This window comes from Oryx dammah, unplaced genomic scaffold, assembly GCF_014754425.2.
Source record: "Oryx dammah isolate SB20612 unplaced genomic scaffold, SCBI_Odam_1.1 HiC_scaffold_23, whole genome shotgun sequence".
Taxonomy (NCBI): Eukaryota; Metazoa; Chordata; class Mammalia; order Artiodactyla; family Bovidae; genus Oryx; species Oryx dammah.
The window spans coordinates 102,829,778-102,846,092 of NW_024070207.1; the positions used below are offsets into that span (position 1 = coordinate 102,829,778).

At 36.5% G+C, this 16,315-nt stretch overlaps 1 protein-coding gene across 6 annotated transcripts in view; it reads left to right on the forward strand.

Moving 5' to 3' along the window:
- The window catches only part of DMD (dystrophin), a 2,254,125-nt gene that overhangs the window by 1,656,083 nt on the left and 581,727 nt on the right, over window positions 1–16,315 (forward strand). For all 6 annotated transcript variants that reach the window (XM_040266338.1, XM_040266336.1, XM_040266334.1 and 3 more), the window contains one exon: window positions 5,767–5,978. In XM_040266338.1, the coding sequence (XP_040122272.1) occupies window positions 5,767–5,978 (212 nt within the window). The remainder of the gene's footprint in view (window positions 1–5,766; window positions 5,979–16,315) is intronic.

Sequence of the window (16,315 nt, forward strand, 5' to 3'; positions counted from 1 at the left end):
TACTTTCAAAGGTGGATACAATCTTCTAATTTTGTACATGTCTTTTGGTGAATATAAGTATGCATTTCTCTGGGATATGTACCTGGGAGTGGACTATAAGTCAAATCATGTTTAAATATCTTTGACAAGTGGACTAAAGAAATCTCTGGGGTTTATCTTTTTGCAGAGAAAATAATCTCTCCATAATTTCTGCTTTTCAAAATGGATTCTCACATATGGTTAGTTATTTCACAAGGGGTGATACATCTGCTGTCTGTCTTTCTAGTATTCATCTGATTGTACTTATGTTAATAACATTATGATAGTTTATTGTTGTGATTATCCTCTGGAGCTCAGTATGTTTCAAAATTTGAAAATGCCCATAAAAAATCCTTATCCAATAAACACATGCACTTGTCTATGTTACTTAGTCTAAGATTTAATTAAAAAGACAGACTGAGGCAAAAAGACATGCAGCAGATTTTCTCTGACCTACAGTTTATTTTAAGAATGTCAGAGAGAGAGATCATTGATTAGTTTTGACTTACTGGATTCCTCCCCCCACAGTTATTTTTAATTTATGGATTTTTTTGAATCAGATGAGACTATTCCACAAGTAAACATGAATATTAAAGATGTTTTATACATGAAAATATGGTCAATGCAAAGGCATTAAATCAAAAACAAAGGATGCCCAGAGAATATTTGTTTGCTTATAATAGAGATCATAGAAAGTAAGAGGAAAATAATAAGGGAAATCTGAAAGACTTAATCCAGTGTTTAAATTATATGGACTTGAAATGTGATAAACAGATGGTGATTGCTTTCAGAGAAGAAAGACTCAAGGTCCTGCATAAGAGTTTAATTTGGAAGTGTTGACTTGGCCAAAATGTTCCTTCTGGGTTTTCTGTAGCATCGTATGGAAAAGCCCCAGTGAACTTTTTGGCCAACCTGTAGCACTTGTACATTATTCTAGAGAGGACACATGGATCCTTGAAAAAGCATGAATGGACAATTCATTTGGCAGTTATCAAAAGTTACCATGTGCCAACCATGGGGTTATGCTCTAAGAAAATTTTTAAATGAATAAAATTCTAACCTAGACTAGATTCCCCTAGAAGCAGACCTTGAAACAATGACTTAAGTAACAATGATTTACTTATATGATGATCTCAGGCAGTACCAGTAAGAGAGCAGGACAGTGAAATATGTAAAGGAAAGAAGCCAGTAATTGAGCCAATTACTGAGCAAGTTACTGCTGTGAACAACTAGAGTCCAGCCCCAGTTAGTGAAGTCTGAGTGAAAGTGAAAGTGAAGTCACTCAGTCATGTCCAACTCTTTGTGACCCCATGAACTGTAGCCCACCAGGCTCCTCTGTCCATGGGATTTTCCAGGCAAGAATACTGGAGTGGGTTGCCATTTCCTTCTCCAGGGGATCTTCCTGACCCAGGGATTGAACTCAGGTGTCCTGCATTGCAGGCAGACTCTTTACCATCTGAGCCACCAGGGAAGGCCTTAAGTCTGAGAGATGGTGAAAAATACACCTGACAGTTGTTATCAATAAAGGGCAGTTAACTCCCACATTTCATCCATCATTGGCTGATTGACTTGTCAGTTCTCTACAGTAAGATCTCTACCATTCTACTAAAATCATTTTCTGCATGGTCTTCAGGAAATCTCTCGTGGTCAAAGCCAGTGGATACTTTCGGCATGGGTTTTTGGAACTCTGACTGCTTAGGTCTAGATGTTGGCTCTTGCAGTCACCATCTGTATGACCTTAGGCCAGTTCTTTAACATAGACCCTATTTCTTCATCGGTTAAATGAGGAGAACAGCAACAACAGTAATGACACAAACAATGATACCTACCTCATAAGATTATCATGATGGTTAAATGAGTTACATGTAAAGAGCTTAACACAGTACTTTAAGCAGAGAGGGTATTCAAATAATGTTTTATTATGATTTGTATTAGCTCCTGTGACATCTGTGGTATATAAAAGTGTTAACCACACTTGTGTTTTTGAAATTTTCTCGTATCCACATTTCTATGGACATGCCCTTTCCAGGTGGTCCTCCTTCCACTCTAGCCATTCATCCATCTGATTGACTACTTATGCTGTATCCTGTCTTTGTGTTGTATTTTCCAGGACTCCATCTTTAACCCTCAGTTTTGCTCAGCCTATGCACCATACCAATGAGAATGTGTTCATATTGGTGGCTTCAGGTTTTACTTTTCTCTAGTGATCTCTAATCCTGAATTTCTCTGTCTCCCAAAATATGCAGCTATGCCGTAGCATCTTCAGTCCAACTGACTGAAATGATAGTCCTATATGGAAGATCCTCAGAACTTTCCACTGGATCAGTCTAAGACTGAACTCATTGCCTTTTCCTTAGAACCATTGATCTGTATTCCTTGTGAAAGTGAAAGCATTGTTGCTCAGCCATTTCTCTTTGCAACCCCATGGACTGGAGCCCACTAGGCTTCTCTGTCTGGAATTCTCAGGCAAGAATACTGGAGTGGGTAGACATTCTCTTCTCCATGGGATCTTCCTGATCAAGGGATCAAACCCTGGTCTCCTGCATTACGGGCAGATTAGATTCTTTACCATTGAGCCACCAGGGAAGCCCCTTTATTCCTTGAGGAGATGATAAATAACACCTCCATTTAACAGGCACCAACCAACCAGCAGCCAGGGAATCTTAGACTCCATTGTTTCCCCAGTGCTTAGGCTAATGCCTGGTATCAATAGATGGTAAAGAAAATGGTAATTGGCAGGATGGAAATATTGATGCAGAGGAGTAGATGGATTGTTGAGTAACCTATAAATCTGTTTATTTAAGTATTATCTCATGATCATGCACAATTGAAGGTCAGAGACGAGAAAGCACATCTTTAGTGGGGTGCATACCCAGTAAACCATTTTCTGTTAGTAATTTATACACAATGACCCCTTGGGGATAAAAACCTTCATTGCTGTGATTGAACAGGCATTCAAATGGCATGTTTGTCTGAAATGATGGTATAGACTATAGAAGTTTCCTTCTTTTTCCACAATTAAGAAATATCTACCCACATGATCAGAGAAACTGCTTTCCTTCTTTCTCATATAAAGTGATGGCCTTTAAAAAATATAAATTATGTCTATCCTATTGAAATGAATATAAGATGCATAAAATATTCACTGGCAAAAATGCAAATGGCTTACCATGTTTTTGTCAAAAAACACTAGGCATTCTAAACATTTTGATAGCATAGTAAAATGTTACCAATTAAGGCTAATTAAGGCAAATTGTAATCATAGCCTTTTAGAGGAAAGTCAATTTTATTATTTCCAAATACATGTAATATGTGTATAACAACAGGCCAAGGAAAATAAAGAAGTGCCAGCTATGCATAGCAAAATAGCCTGCTATGATAAGTTGGAAAATGGTTTGCAATCAGGTTATCAATTGTTTCTATGATTGATAAAAAATTCCAGAACACTTAAAGAGACGTTTTCTTATATCTTAAGTTGCTTTTTAATAATAGCATTTACATAGTAATTTTGTAAACTGAAGATTAAACAGACTAGTTAATAACTGTAAATCTCAACTATAATAAGTGCTATACTACCCAGTGGGGGAACAACAGCAAGGCAACAAACAAACAAAAAAATGGTTTTCACAGATTACAAGGAGGTACTGACATTTAAACAGAGGGTGACATGTTAAGCAAAGTTGAAATATAATATGCTGAGTGGATTTGCAATGCAGAGCAAACACCCAAACCAAACTGAACTCAATAAAACAGTATCTATCATGAATGTCACTTACTCAGTTTTACCTATTCCAGGCACCAGATTCTTTCATTCATGTCACAGGCACTAATCTTGTGGGGTCTATTTAGCCTTGATGGTTATTTATAAAATATCTCAAGTACTTCTTTAACTCATAACTTGGAATAATTTAAGAGAGGCAACAACAGGTTTAATTAAGAAGCACTAAGCTTATGCCATGAAATAAGAAGCACAATATTGTGCTGTATAAATTTTATTTGTCTGTTGCCCATCTCTACCTCATTCTCCACTCTGGGAGGTTAATGTGTGTCATCAGTGGTCTCCCATGTCCTCTGGCTTCCAATTGACTTAGCCACTGGGGAGTGGGAGTTGGAAATAGAAGAAAGAGGGCAGAGAGGTCAGGATATTTATTCTCCTAGTTCCCTACCCATGAAGTTGCTTCAGGCTAGGTCCCTTGACAAAAGGTTACTGCTCATCTCAAGGTGCTTTCTTCTTATGATTGTCGGCTTCTGACCACTTCTCCCTCCCCTGATATCTTGGGCCTAGATGTAGTAACATCTCCACTGCTGCAAGACCCAGTTTCTTATAGTATCTCTGGTGATTTTCCTACACACTGATTGTGTTATAATTTGTTCCTTTGTAAATAAATCGCTCAGATTATCCAGGCCAGATCACAGAGGAACATGTATATCAAGCTGAGATATTCCACAGGACAGTGTGGGGACATTGAAGGGTTTAAGTGAGGGAGTGAGGTGATTAGATTTATCTTATTACTGTGTCTACAATGTGCAAGTTACATTGGAAAATAGACTTGAGGCAGAGAGACTATGTAGTCTATTGCAAACTCGTAGGCAGAAAATGATAGAACTTTGCATTGGCAATGTGTGGAAACAAGGAAGGAGTTCCGTATGAGAGAAATTAGTAGCCAATTATATATGGTGTTTTGCGAGGCTTAGGGAAAATTCTAGAATGTCTGTCAGATTTCCTGCTTAAGGAATAAAATAAATAGTGGTTTTATTACTTGTTTTCTATGGCATTATTTCTATTTTATGAAATCAGCTTAAAGAAAGGATTACATGGCCCTCAAAGAAAAGAAAAAACAATCTTGTCATGTTTATTTTGAATATTCTAAAATATTCCAGAGCAGAATCTACAGGGAATTGCTATCTTTGACTCACAAGGATATAAAAAAATAGCCTCAGTGTAAGTCTGTCCTACTTGTAGAATATAACTGGCGTGAATTCTAAAATATTGTTACAAGAAGTTTCTAAATATGCAGGAAAAAAAATTTTGAGACCAAGTGATTTTCTTGGGAGTTGAGAGAAATATCAATAGGGGAGTGAGGAAGTGAGATAGGTAAGGCAAGACAGCCAATTAAGGATGATTCATAATCAAGCAGGTTACCACGATGCCCCACTAGAGCTTTATCCCACTGGGAAAGCTCTGGAACCTTTATAAAACACGTAACTCAGAATTATCTTTCCTAGCATCAAGGGTGCTATCATATTCATACCCCAGTGCCTACCATCAGCCATTGATGAGAGGCTGCTTCTGGGAGGCAGGGTGGTAAGAGAGTGGAGAGGGGTTGGCAAAGCATACTCTTTGGGGCAACACAAAGCCTACAAGCAACAAAATGTCAGTGATGGTATTGGAAGTAAGGCTGCTGGGCACTGACGTGATAAGGGTGGGGAATTTGGATGTTCTGTTATAGGAGCTTTCGAAAAGGTTATTCATATTTTGCTCCAGAGATGAAGAACAGACAGAGTTACATTTTTCACTTATACTGTTGATGTTCTAGGTCACTTTCAGGAAGTTGACTTAACAAAAACTCATGTTTACCTTTAAAAAAAAGTAAGTAATACTACTGTCCGTCATACTAGCTGTAACACAATGAGCAATTTCTTTTTATAAGTAATAAAAAATGTGAGATAATACTTGGATGTTAAATTTCATATGTCTTCTCCAGACTAGCATTTACTCCCACATATTCATTTTTCCTTCTCTTTCAGTTGAAAGAATTCAGAGTCAGTGGGATGAAGTGCAGGAACACCTTCAGAACCGGAGGCAGCAGTTAAATGAAATGTTAAAGGATTCAACACAATGGCTGGAAGCTAAGGAAGAAGCTGAGCAGGTTGTGGGGCAGGCCAGAGCCAAGCTTGAGACATGGAAGGAGGGTCCCTATACAATGGACGCAATCCAGAGGAAGATCACAGAAACCAAGGTTAGTATCAAAGATATGTTCTTAAAAAAAAAAAGATATGTTCTTCAAATAAAACACACTGGATAAAATTATACTGTGGATTAAAATTTAATGGTTTTTTATGTAAATTTATTAAAAGAAAACATAGACTGAGGGGAAGAAAATCTATATAGTCTTCTTGGATGGAGTGGCTTCCATTTCTAAATTAGTCATTGTTTAGACTACACCAAGCTACACAGCTTATTTTTAATACTAGACTTATTTGAAAAATAAACCCTGAAATCTCAATAGCTGAGTACAGTGATGATTAATTCCTTGGTTGTGTCATAGTCCAATAGAGGTCAAAGAACTCTTCTTGGGAGCTTTCCCCTAAATGGTGAGTTGCAGATTCAGGATTTTCTAATTTTATTAAACTATAATTTTAAAATCATGTCTGCCCTAAGTCACCACAGAAGAATAAGAGAGAATGTGGTAAAGACATCAGGTTTTAGGGCCAGGCCTCAAAATTGTGGACATTACTTCCATCCATATCCCATTGACCAGAACTTATTCCAAATTTAATTTCAAGAAGAAAAAGTTGAAATAACGAACTGGTGAACTTTTAGCTACTCCTTGCCATAGCTAGTTTTCCAAAGGGTCTGAACAGCTAAGAGGACACAATTTTTACTTCTATGACAAGAATGTTAGAAAACCATAAGTTTGTAGTATTTCAGAAACTTAGTACATTTGTTGGAGGCATCATCTAAATGAATAAAAATTCTCTCTTTCACAAGATATTGGTTACCACTAAAATGTTCTCCCTTTGACAAGGGTAGATGAATTAGGAATTTCTAAGGATGGTTTTTCCAATTTCTCATTTGATTATGTGAAATACAGAATCCATGTGGTTATTCTTGAGGGTTCTGGTCTCATCTATCAGGTACTCAGTATGTCATGCTATTTCTTTTTTCTCTCAAAAATTTAGGATTCTATGAATCTAGCAGATAATGGAATAGATTGGTTAACTGGTAAGGAGAGTTTACATGGAAAAGTAGTTTGGACTGGACCCTTGGGTTAGAAATGAGGGGAAGGAGAGGTGAGAGGTGTATAAAGATGAGATCGATCAGGGCAAGAAGAATGAAAATTGGCAGTTAAGAATATTAATTATAAAATAAAAATGTATTCTTTCAATTCTAAAAAAAAAAAAGAAATACTCTTAAAACATACAAGAACCCTAAAGTGATGGCAAGAATAATTAAGGTTTACTAGCTTCTGAAAGAGCAAGGGGCTTTAAATAAGAGACAGAAAGAGTTGCAAAAGTAAATATGAAAGGAGGAAACAAAACACTTTTTTCATCAAAACAAGCAAAGTGTTTTGGACACCTAAAACAAAGACAAGATTATATTATAATTGCTATCCTTATCAAACTTTTGAAATAAAAATTTTCTTTTGAATAGTCAGTCTAAAACTGCACCTTAAAAATGGCTCAGCCATTATCTTTGGAAACTTATGTTTTTGTTTGTGATATTTAGGAATTTAATGATATATATTGTTACAACTTCAGTGTAGGTTCCTAACACAAATAAAGATGACTAAAGCTGTAATTTTCATGTCCATTTCCTAAATGACATATGCTAAAACTAAAATAATACTAATACTGACATTTAGCAAATACTTGGTACTTGTCAAAAACCATGCTAATCACTGCATATATTGGCTTAGTTCATCCTCCCAAAAACTTTTCATGAAAAGTAGTATTATTGTTCCCAGTTTACATATAAGAAAATTGAAAGCCTTGTGAAGTTCAGTAACTTCTCTTAATAGCAATAGAGTTGGAATATGAATGCACAGTAATTACTTTTGTAAATGACTTCCCAGATTTCTTCTTTAACCCACTATCTGTGTGGCTAAAACAGATCAAAAAACACTGTAAGGATCCAAAAGGGAGAAAATTGTAGTTGTGAACTGACAAATAAGATTACCAGTGAGCCAAAAGGTGGAAAATGAAAGTAGTGAAACAGCCTACTAGGGAGAAGTTTTCATATTCCGTTTTACTGTGGAAAAACTAAAAAGATAAGTGTAGATTGTATTCCATTTTTAATGAAACTCCAATGTTTAATTCTTATAAAAGTCAGGGAGCCTGATAAAGTGGAGGACTGCCTTTATGTCTGCTGTGTTATCACTCCTGAGTGATATTAGCTGGCTTATCACTTACAATTTTCTTTTAGGAAAAAAATGTGAAGATAGATATAATAGACACTGGTTAATTTGACCAGAATCTCCTTGCTCCATGAATTCTTTCTTACTCTCTGTATCTAGGATTAGCATAGAGATGGTGAGCCTAATAAGTCAGTCATCAGACTGTATCTATAGACTTGGAGAGCTGTAATTACAGTAGCCAGCTTTCCTTGGTGTAGCATTACTGATGACTACCCTCCTCGTCACGATGAAATGGTTTCAAAGCCAACCACTGGCCCTGTTATACTCTTTGAAAACTGAAACCAGTCATTATACCTGAACTAATGAAAAAAATCACTCATCATTCTGATATTTTAATGATTCATAATCGCTAACATTTGTCTATAGTTTCTTCTGCTTCTTATCTACATATTTTTGATTCTCTTCATATTGTAGATAAAATTTTGAATTCTTATTTTAAAGGTAGTATTATATAAATATATATGTTGCTGTATAACTTTTAATAATTATCATTTTAACTATAATATTGCATTTAGTTCCATCTTTCACCATTTCCCTACTAATTTAGAAAACCTCTGCTCTTGGTTAGACAAAATAGTGGAGAAAACATTGAAATAACAGCCCCTTCACAAAGTAAAAATCAAATCTGAGATGGCATCTGAGAAAAGTCCATCCTGAAAGCATGTACAAGGTGGAAGGAGATAGCAACAGGAGAGTATTTGGCAAAAGAACAGACTATAGATGGTCCAATGAGTCAACAGTTAATGAGCAGATCATTAAGAGATGCCCATAATGTATGTCTAGTTTCTTTCTTTTCTATAATAACCCTGAATTTTGTGTAAACAAAGAACAAAGTAAGTAGATGATTTTGTTAACTGCATGGCTTCATTCGCTCTTCTACATGGACCTAATAAAGTAATATATTTTTTGAGATAGAAAGACAGACATTAGGGGAAATCATGCAGGATTTCCACCCTAATCAAAATATTTTCCAATAGGCTATAGCAGAAGAGATGATGCCATTTAACTTTGGTAAGCGGTAAGATGGAACACCATTGGCACCTAAAACTGCCAGCAGTGGTCATCTTGGCCTTTCTTTTATTTGGCACAATCTGGGTTTACTCCACAACCTGTTTCCCAGGCTGTTAAGATTAGTCTAAACTTGGCAGTGGATTCTTTGGAAAAAGTATTTCTTAATGATTTTAAACTTTCTTTTCCGGTGTCAAGAGAGATTTACCCAGACTCAAAGTTTTCATTTATTTTTCCCCCTTTCAGCTTTTGAAAGAGCAATTCCTTTTTTTGTCTGTCTTGTGATTGCTTTTGTGTCAAATTCAGCATAAAAGCTTTTCAAACGTGATGGCATTAGCTGTTTTGTGCTTGGCTGAGCTAAGAGTACATGAATTCAATAGAGAAGTGAAATCTTGTTTGAGCCTAGCTGATTTGGCTATATAATACTTAAAACTATCTGAAGTGAGAAACTCAATAATTTATCAAATTATTAAATACAGGTTTCTGAGGCTGTAAAATATTTGGTTTTGAAGACATTCATTTGGGAACTGGAAACAGAGTGTAATCATGTAATTAATAATAATTTTAAAAGTTGATCTTGTATGTAGTAAATCTGGTAGCTTTTTGAGGATTGCAAATTATTTTACTAGAAAGAAACTAACCAGGGAGAACTTCTTTTTCAAACATAGATGCAGAGCCTGACCGTTTTCATTAAAAGAGGGAATGAGTGGTATTAGATAGTATCTTTATCTACCAAAAAGATATATACAGTAACGGAAGCTAAATCCTCCTTGCACATATGTTATTTACTATTTAGATGAGCATAAAATGAAACCAGCAAATTGACCCCAATAGTAGTTTTAGGCTTGGATTTCTGATACAGTAATGACAAATTTTATTAGAAAACTTCTTGCTAGGACCTGCCATTTTTTCATGCATTTTCTATATTTCCTTTTGCTCTCCCCTAAAGACTCCATGTGATTAAGGAGAAAGAATCAATACCTAATGGTACTTTTCGTCTCAACATATGTATGAGTCTATTAAACATCTCAAAGAATACACAGTGCTTCCTACATCATTGATAGAGCACAAGAAGAATAATGGGTAGTTTCCCAGGTCCTACTATAGTATATAAATATTTAATGCAGTCACCAAGACTTGGATGGCATTATGCTCTGATTGCACCATATTTTGCCTTAGTTCCTTTTCACAGTTTAACTTATTCCATGCTTGAAAATATGATGTGGCAACTCTGTAAATCCACTCCTCTATACAAGCAGCAAATTGCAAAATTGTTAAAATTGCTTTTTCTAAACTCTGGAAATTAACCAAAGGTTGGCAACAATATGTAATCTACTGAATTTCACTAAGAACAGCAGGGTTTGAGGCTTTTTAACTTGGCCTATTCCCATCACTTTCTTCCAACTGCATAGTTCAGTTCAGTTCAGTTCAGTCGCTCAGTCGTGTCCGACTCTTTGCAACCCCATGAATTGCAGCACGCCAGGCCTCCCTGTCCGTCATCATCTCCTGGACTTCACTCAAATTCACATGCATCGAGTTGGTGATGCCATCCAGCCATCTCATCCTCGGTCATCCCCTTCTCCTCCTGCCCCCAATCCCTCCCAGCATCAGAATCTTTTCCAATGAGTCAACTCTTCGCATGAGGTGGCCAAAGTACTGGAGCTTCAGCTTTAGCATCATTCCTTCCAAAGAACATCCACGGCTGATCTCCTTTAGAATGGACTGGTTGGATCTCCTTGCAGTCCAAGGGACTCTCAAGAGTCTTCTCCAATACCACAGTTCAAAAGCATCAATTCTTCGGCACTCAGCTTTCTTCACAGTCCAACTCTCACACCCATACATGACCACTGGAAAAACCATAGCCTTGACTAGATGGACCTTAGTCGGCAAAGTAATGTCTCTGCTTTTGAATATACTATCTAGGTTGGTCATAACTTTTCTTCCAAGGAGTAAGTGTCTTTTAATTTCATAGCTGCAGTCACCATCTGCAGCGATTTTGGAGCCCCCCAAAATAACGTCTGACACTGTTTCCACTGTTTCCCCATCTATTTCCCATGAAGTGATGGGACCAGATGCTGATCTTCGTTTTCTGAATGTTGAGCTTTAAGCCAACGTTTTCACTCTCCACTTTCACTTTCATCAAGAGGCTTTTTAGCTCCTCTTCACTTTCTGCCATAAGGGTGGTGTCATCTGCATATCTGCGGTTATTGATATTTCTCCCAGCAATCTTGATTCCAGCTTATGCTTCTTCCAGCCCAGCGTTTCTCATGATGTACTCTGCATATAAGTTAAATAAGCAGGGTGACAATATACAGCCTTGACGTACTCCTTTTCCTATTTGGAACCAGTCTAGCCTTAAAAGCAAACAATCTTAAAGCAACCAGAAAAAGAGAATAGAATTTATATAAAGCATGTTTTCTGACCACAGCAATATAAAACTAGAAATCAATTACAGAAAGACAAATGGGAAAGGTGCAAACATGTGGAGACTAAATAATATGCTATTAAAAAAGCAATGGGCCAATGAAGAAATCAAAAGGGAAATCAGAAAATACCTCAAGACAAATGAAAACATAAAACTCCAAAAATCTATGGGATGCAGCAAAAGAAGTTCTAAGAGGCAAGTTGATAGTGTTGTAGGCCTTCCTCAAGAAAAAAGAGAAATCTCAAATAAGTAGCCTAACCAACCACCTAAGAGAATTAAAGAACAAAACCAAAGTCAGCAGGAGGAAGGGAGTAATAAAGATAATATGAGTGGAAATAAAATATAAACAAACAAAAGAAAAGATCAATGAAACCAGGAGTTTTTTTTAAAGACAAACAAAATTGATAAACTTTTAGCCAAGCTCACCAAGAAGAGAGAGAAGACACAATAAACAAGATAAATGAAAGAAGAGAAATAACAGTCAATACTAGAGAGATACCAAAAAATTGCCAACAAATTGGATGGCCCCAGAAAAAAAAGGCAATTTTCTAAAAATATATAACCTGCCAAAATTGAATCAAGAAGAACCGGACAGGGATAAATTGGGAGATTGGAACTGATATATGTACACTATTGATATTTTGTATAGAATAAGTAATCAATGAGAATTTATTGTATAACTCAGAGAACTCTACTCAGTGCTCTGCAGTAACCTAAATGGGAAGGGAATCCAAAAGAGAGGAGACATATGTATACATATAGTTGATTTGCTTTGGAGTACATTGTAAAGCAGTTATACCCCAATAAAAAGTAATTTCAAAAAAGAATCAATTTGAACAGACTAGTCACTATGGTGAAATTCACTATGTAGTTAAAAAAAAAAAAAAGAAATCTCCCAGCAAACAGTAGTCCAGGACCAGATTGGTTAACAGGGGAATTGTACCAAACATATAAAGAACTAATACCTATCCTTCTCAAACTTTTCCAAAAAGATTGAAGAGGATAGAACATTCCAGAATTCATTCTACAAGGCCACCATTACCCTAGTGTGAAAACCAAAGACACAACCAAAAAAAAAAAAAAGGAAATTATAGGCCAATACCTTTGATGTGTATCAATACAAAAACCTCAACAAAATGTTAGCAAACCAAATCCAGTGGTACCTATAAAGGATCATATGTCATGATCAAGTTGGATTACAGATGGTTCAATATTTGCAAATCAATATACCACATTAACAAAAAGAAAGGTAAAAATCACATGATCACCTCAATAGATGCAGAAAAAGCGTTTGATGAAATTCAGTATCCATTCATCATCATCAAAAAAAAAAAAAACTCAACAAAGTGAGCATAGAGGGAACATATTAACATCTCCACTTAATAAAGGCTATTTATGACAAACCCACAGCTAACATTGTACTCAGTAATGAAAAGCTGAAAACCTTTCCTCTGTATTCAGAAACAAGACAAGGAAGCCCACTCTCACCACTTCTATTTGACATAGTATTGACAGTCCTAGCCATAGGAGTCAGACAAGAAAAAGAAAGACAAGGCATTCAAATTGAAATGAAAAAAAGCAAAACTCTCACTATTTATAAAGTAATGCTTTATATAGAAAACCCTAAATAAAGTCTCCACTCAAAAACTAGTAGAACTAATAAATGAATTCAGCAGATTTGCAGGATAAAAGATTAATATACAGAAATTTATTGCTTTTCTATACACTAATAATGAACTATCAGAAAGAGTTAAAAAACAATCTTGTTTAAAATCACATCAAAAAGAATAAAAAGCCTTGGAATAAACTTAACCAAAGAGGTGAAAGACCTATACTCTGATGAGGTTAATTAAAGATAATGCAAACAAAGAGAAAGATATTTTGTGTTCTTGGATTGGAAGAATATTGTCAAAATGCCCATAGCACCTACAGCAATTTACAGATTTAATGCAATCCCTATCAAAATACCCATGACATTTTTCACAAAATTAGAACAAATAATCCTAAAATTCATGTGAAACCATAAAAGACTTTAAATTGTTCAAGCAATATTTAGAAAAAAAGAAAAAATGCTAGAGGTGTCACCTTAGACTACAGCAATCAAAACAGCATGGTATTGGCACAAGCAGACTTGTAGATAAATGGAACATAATAGAGAGACCAAAAATAAACCCATACACCTATGATTAATCTATGCCAAAGGAGGCTGGAGTATGCAATGGAGAAAAGACAGTCTCTTCAACAAGTGGTGCCTGAGAAAGTGGACAACTACATGTAAAAGAATGAGATTCTAACATTTCCTCACACCATATACGAAAATAAACTCAAAATGGATAAAAGGTACAAATGGAAGACCTGAAACCATAGAACTCCTATAGGCAGAACACTTTCTGACATAAATCACAGCAAGATTTTTTTGGCTGTCTCTCCTAAGGCAAAAGAAATAAAAGCAGAAATAAACAATGGGACCTAATTAATCTTAAAAGCTTTTGCATAGCAAAGGAAACCATCAACAAAATGAAAAGACAACCTACAAACTGGGAGAAAATATTTGCAAATGATGCTACTGACAAGGGATTAGTCTTCAGAATATACAAACAGCTCATACAGCTTAGTATCAGAAAACAACTGAATCAGAAAATGGGAACAAGATCTGAGTAGACATTTTTCCAAAGTAAATATTCCAGTGGCCAATAGGCACATGAAAAGGCACATTCACTAATTTTTAGAGAAGTGCAAATCAAAGCATCAGTGAGATATCACCTCACACTTGTCAGAATGTGCGTGCATGGTCAGAATGGCTATCATCAAAAGGTCTGCAAATAACCAGTGTTGAAAAGGATGTGAAGAAAAAGGAAACTCTTGTACGCTTTTGGTTGGGATGTAAATTGGTGTAGCTGCAATGGAAAACAGTATGGAGGTCCCTTTAAAAACTAAAAATAGAACTAAAAATTCCATTCCAGTGTACATATCTGGGGGAAAATAACAACAGTAACTTGAAAAGATACTTGCACCCCAATATTCATAGCAGTACTGATTACAATTACCAAGATGTGGAAGTAACCCAAATGCCCATCAACAGATGAATGGACAAAGAAGATGTGGTACATGTATGCAGTGAAATATCGGTCATGAAAAGGAATGAAATTCTGCCATTTGTAGCAACGTGAATGGACCTAATATTATCCTTAGTGAAATAAGTCATACAGAGAAAAGACAGTGTATAATATTATTTACATATGAAATCTAAAAAATAATACAGATGAATATATATGCAAAACAGAAACAGATTCGCAGACTGAATATTTTCCTCTGAGATCAGAAACAAGTTAAATACGTCTCCTCTCACCACTTCTTCAGTCGTGTCCAACTCTTTGTGACCCTATTCACTGTAGCTTCCCAGACCCCTCAGTCTTCCCATGTGGCTCAGATGGTAAAAAAAAAAAAAAAAAAACTGCTTGCAATGCAGGAGACCTGGATTCAATCCCTGGGTTAGAAAGATCCCCTGGAGGATGGAATGGCAATCCACTCCAGTATTCTTAAGCTTCCCAGGTGGCGCTAGTGGTAAAGAGCCTGCCTGCTAATGCAGGAGACAACAGAGAAACAGGTTTGATCCCTTGGTCAGGGAGGTCCTCTGTAGTAGGAAATGGCAACCCACTCCAGTATTCTTGCCTGGAGAATCCCATGAACAGTGGACCCTGGTGGGCTACAGTCCATATGGTCACAAAGAGTCGGACAAATGAAGCAAAGCATTCTTCTGTTCTTCTTCTTCACCACTTCTATTTACCACTGTACTGGAGTTTAGGTTGGGAAAATAGGCACGAAAAATAGGTAAAAATTATCCATATTGGAAAGGAAGAAGTAAAATTATCCCTGTTTGCAGATGAAATGATCTTGTATATAGATAGTTCTAAGCAACACACTGCTGCTGCTAAGTCGCGTCTGTATAAAACTAATAAGTTAATTCAGCAAATTTCAGGATGAAAGATCAAAATACAAAAAAACAGTACTTTTTCTTTAAACTGGTAGTGAATAATCTGAACAGTGAAATTCACAAAATTATTCCATTTATTGAAACAGTTCAGTTTAGTCGCTCAGTCGTGTCCGACTCTTTGCGACCCCATGAATCACAGCACGCCAGGCCTCCCTGTCCATCACCAACTCCCAGAGTTCACTCAGATTCACATCCATCAAGTCAGTGATGCCATCCAGCCATCTCATCCTCTGTCGTCCCCTTCTCCTCCTGCCCTCAATCCCTCCCAGCATCAGAGTCTTTTCCAATGAGTCAACTCTTCACATGAGGTGGCCAAAGTATTGGAGTTTCAGCTTTAGCAACAGTCCTTCCAAAGAAATCCCAGGGCTGATCTCCTTCAGAATGGACTAGTTGGATCTCCTTGCAGTCCAAGGGACTCTCAAGAGTCTTCTCCAACACCACAGTTCAAAAGCATCAATTCTTTGGTGCTCAGCCTTCTTCACAGTCCAACTCTCACATCCATACATGACTACTGCAAAAACCATAGCCTTGACTAGACGGACCTTAGTCAGCAAAGTAGTCTCTGCTTTTGAATATGCTATCTAGGTTGGTTATAACTTTTCTTCCAAGGAGTAAGCGTCTTTTAATTTCATGGCTGCAGTCACCATCTACAGTGATTTTGGAGCCCAAAAAGATAAAGTCTGACACTGTTTCCACGGTTTCCCCATCTATTTCCCATGGAGTGATGGGACC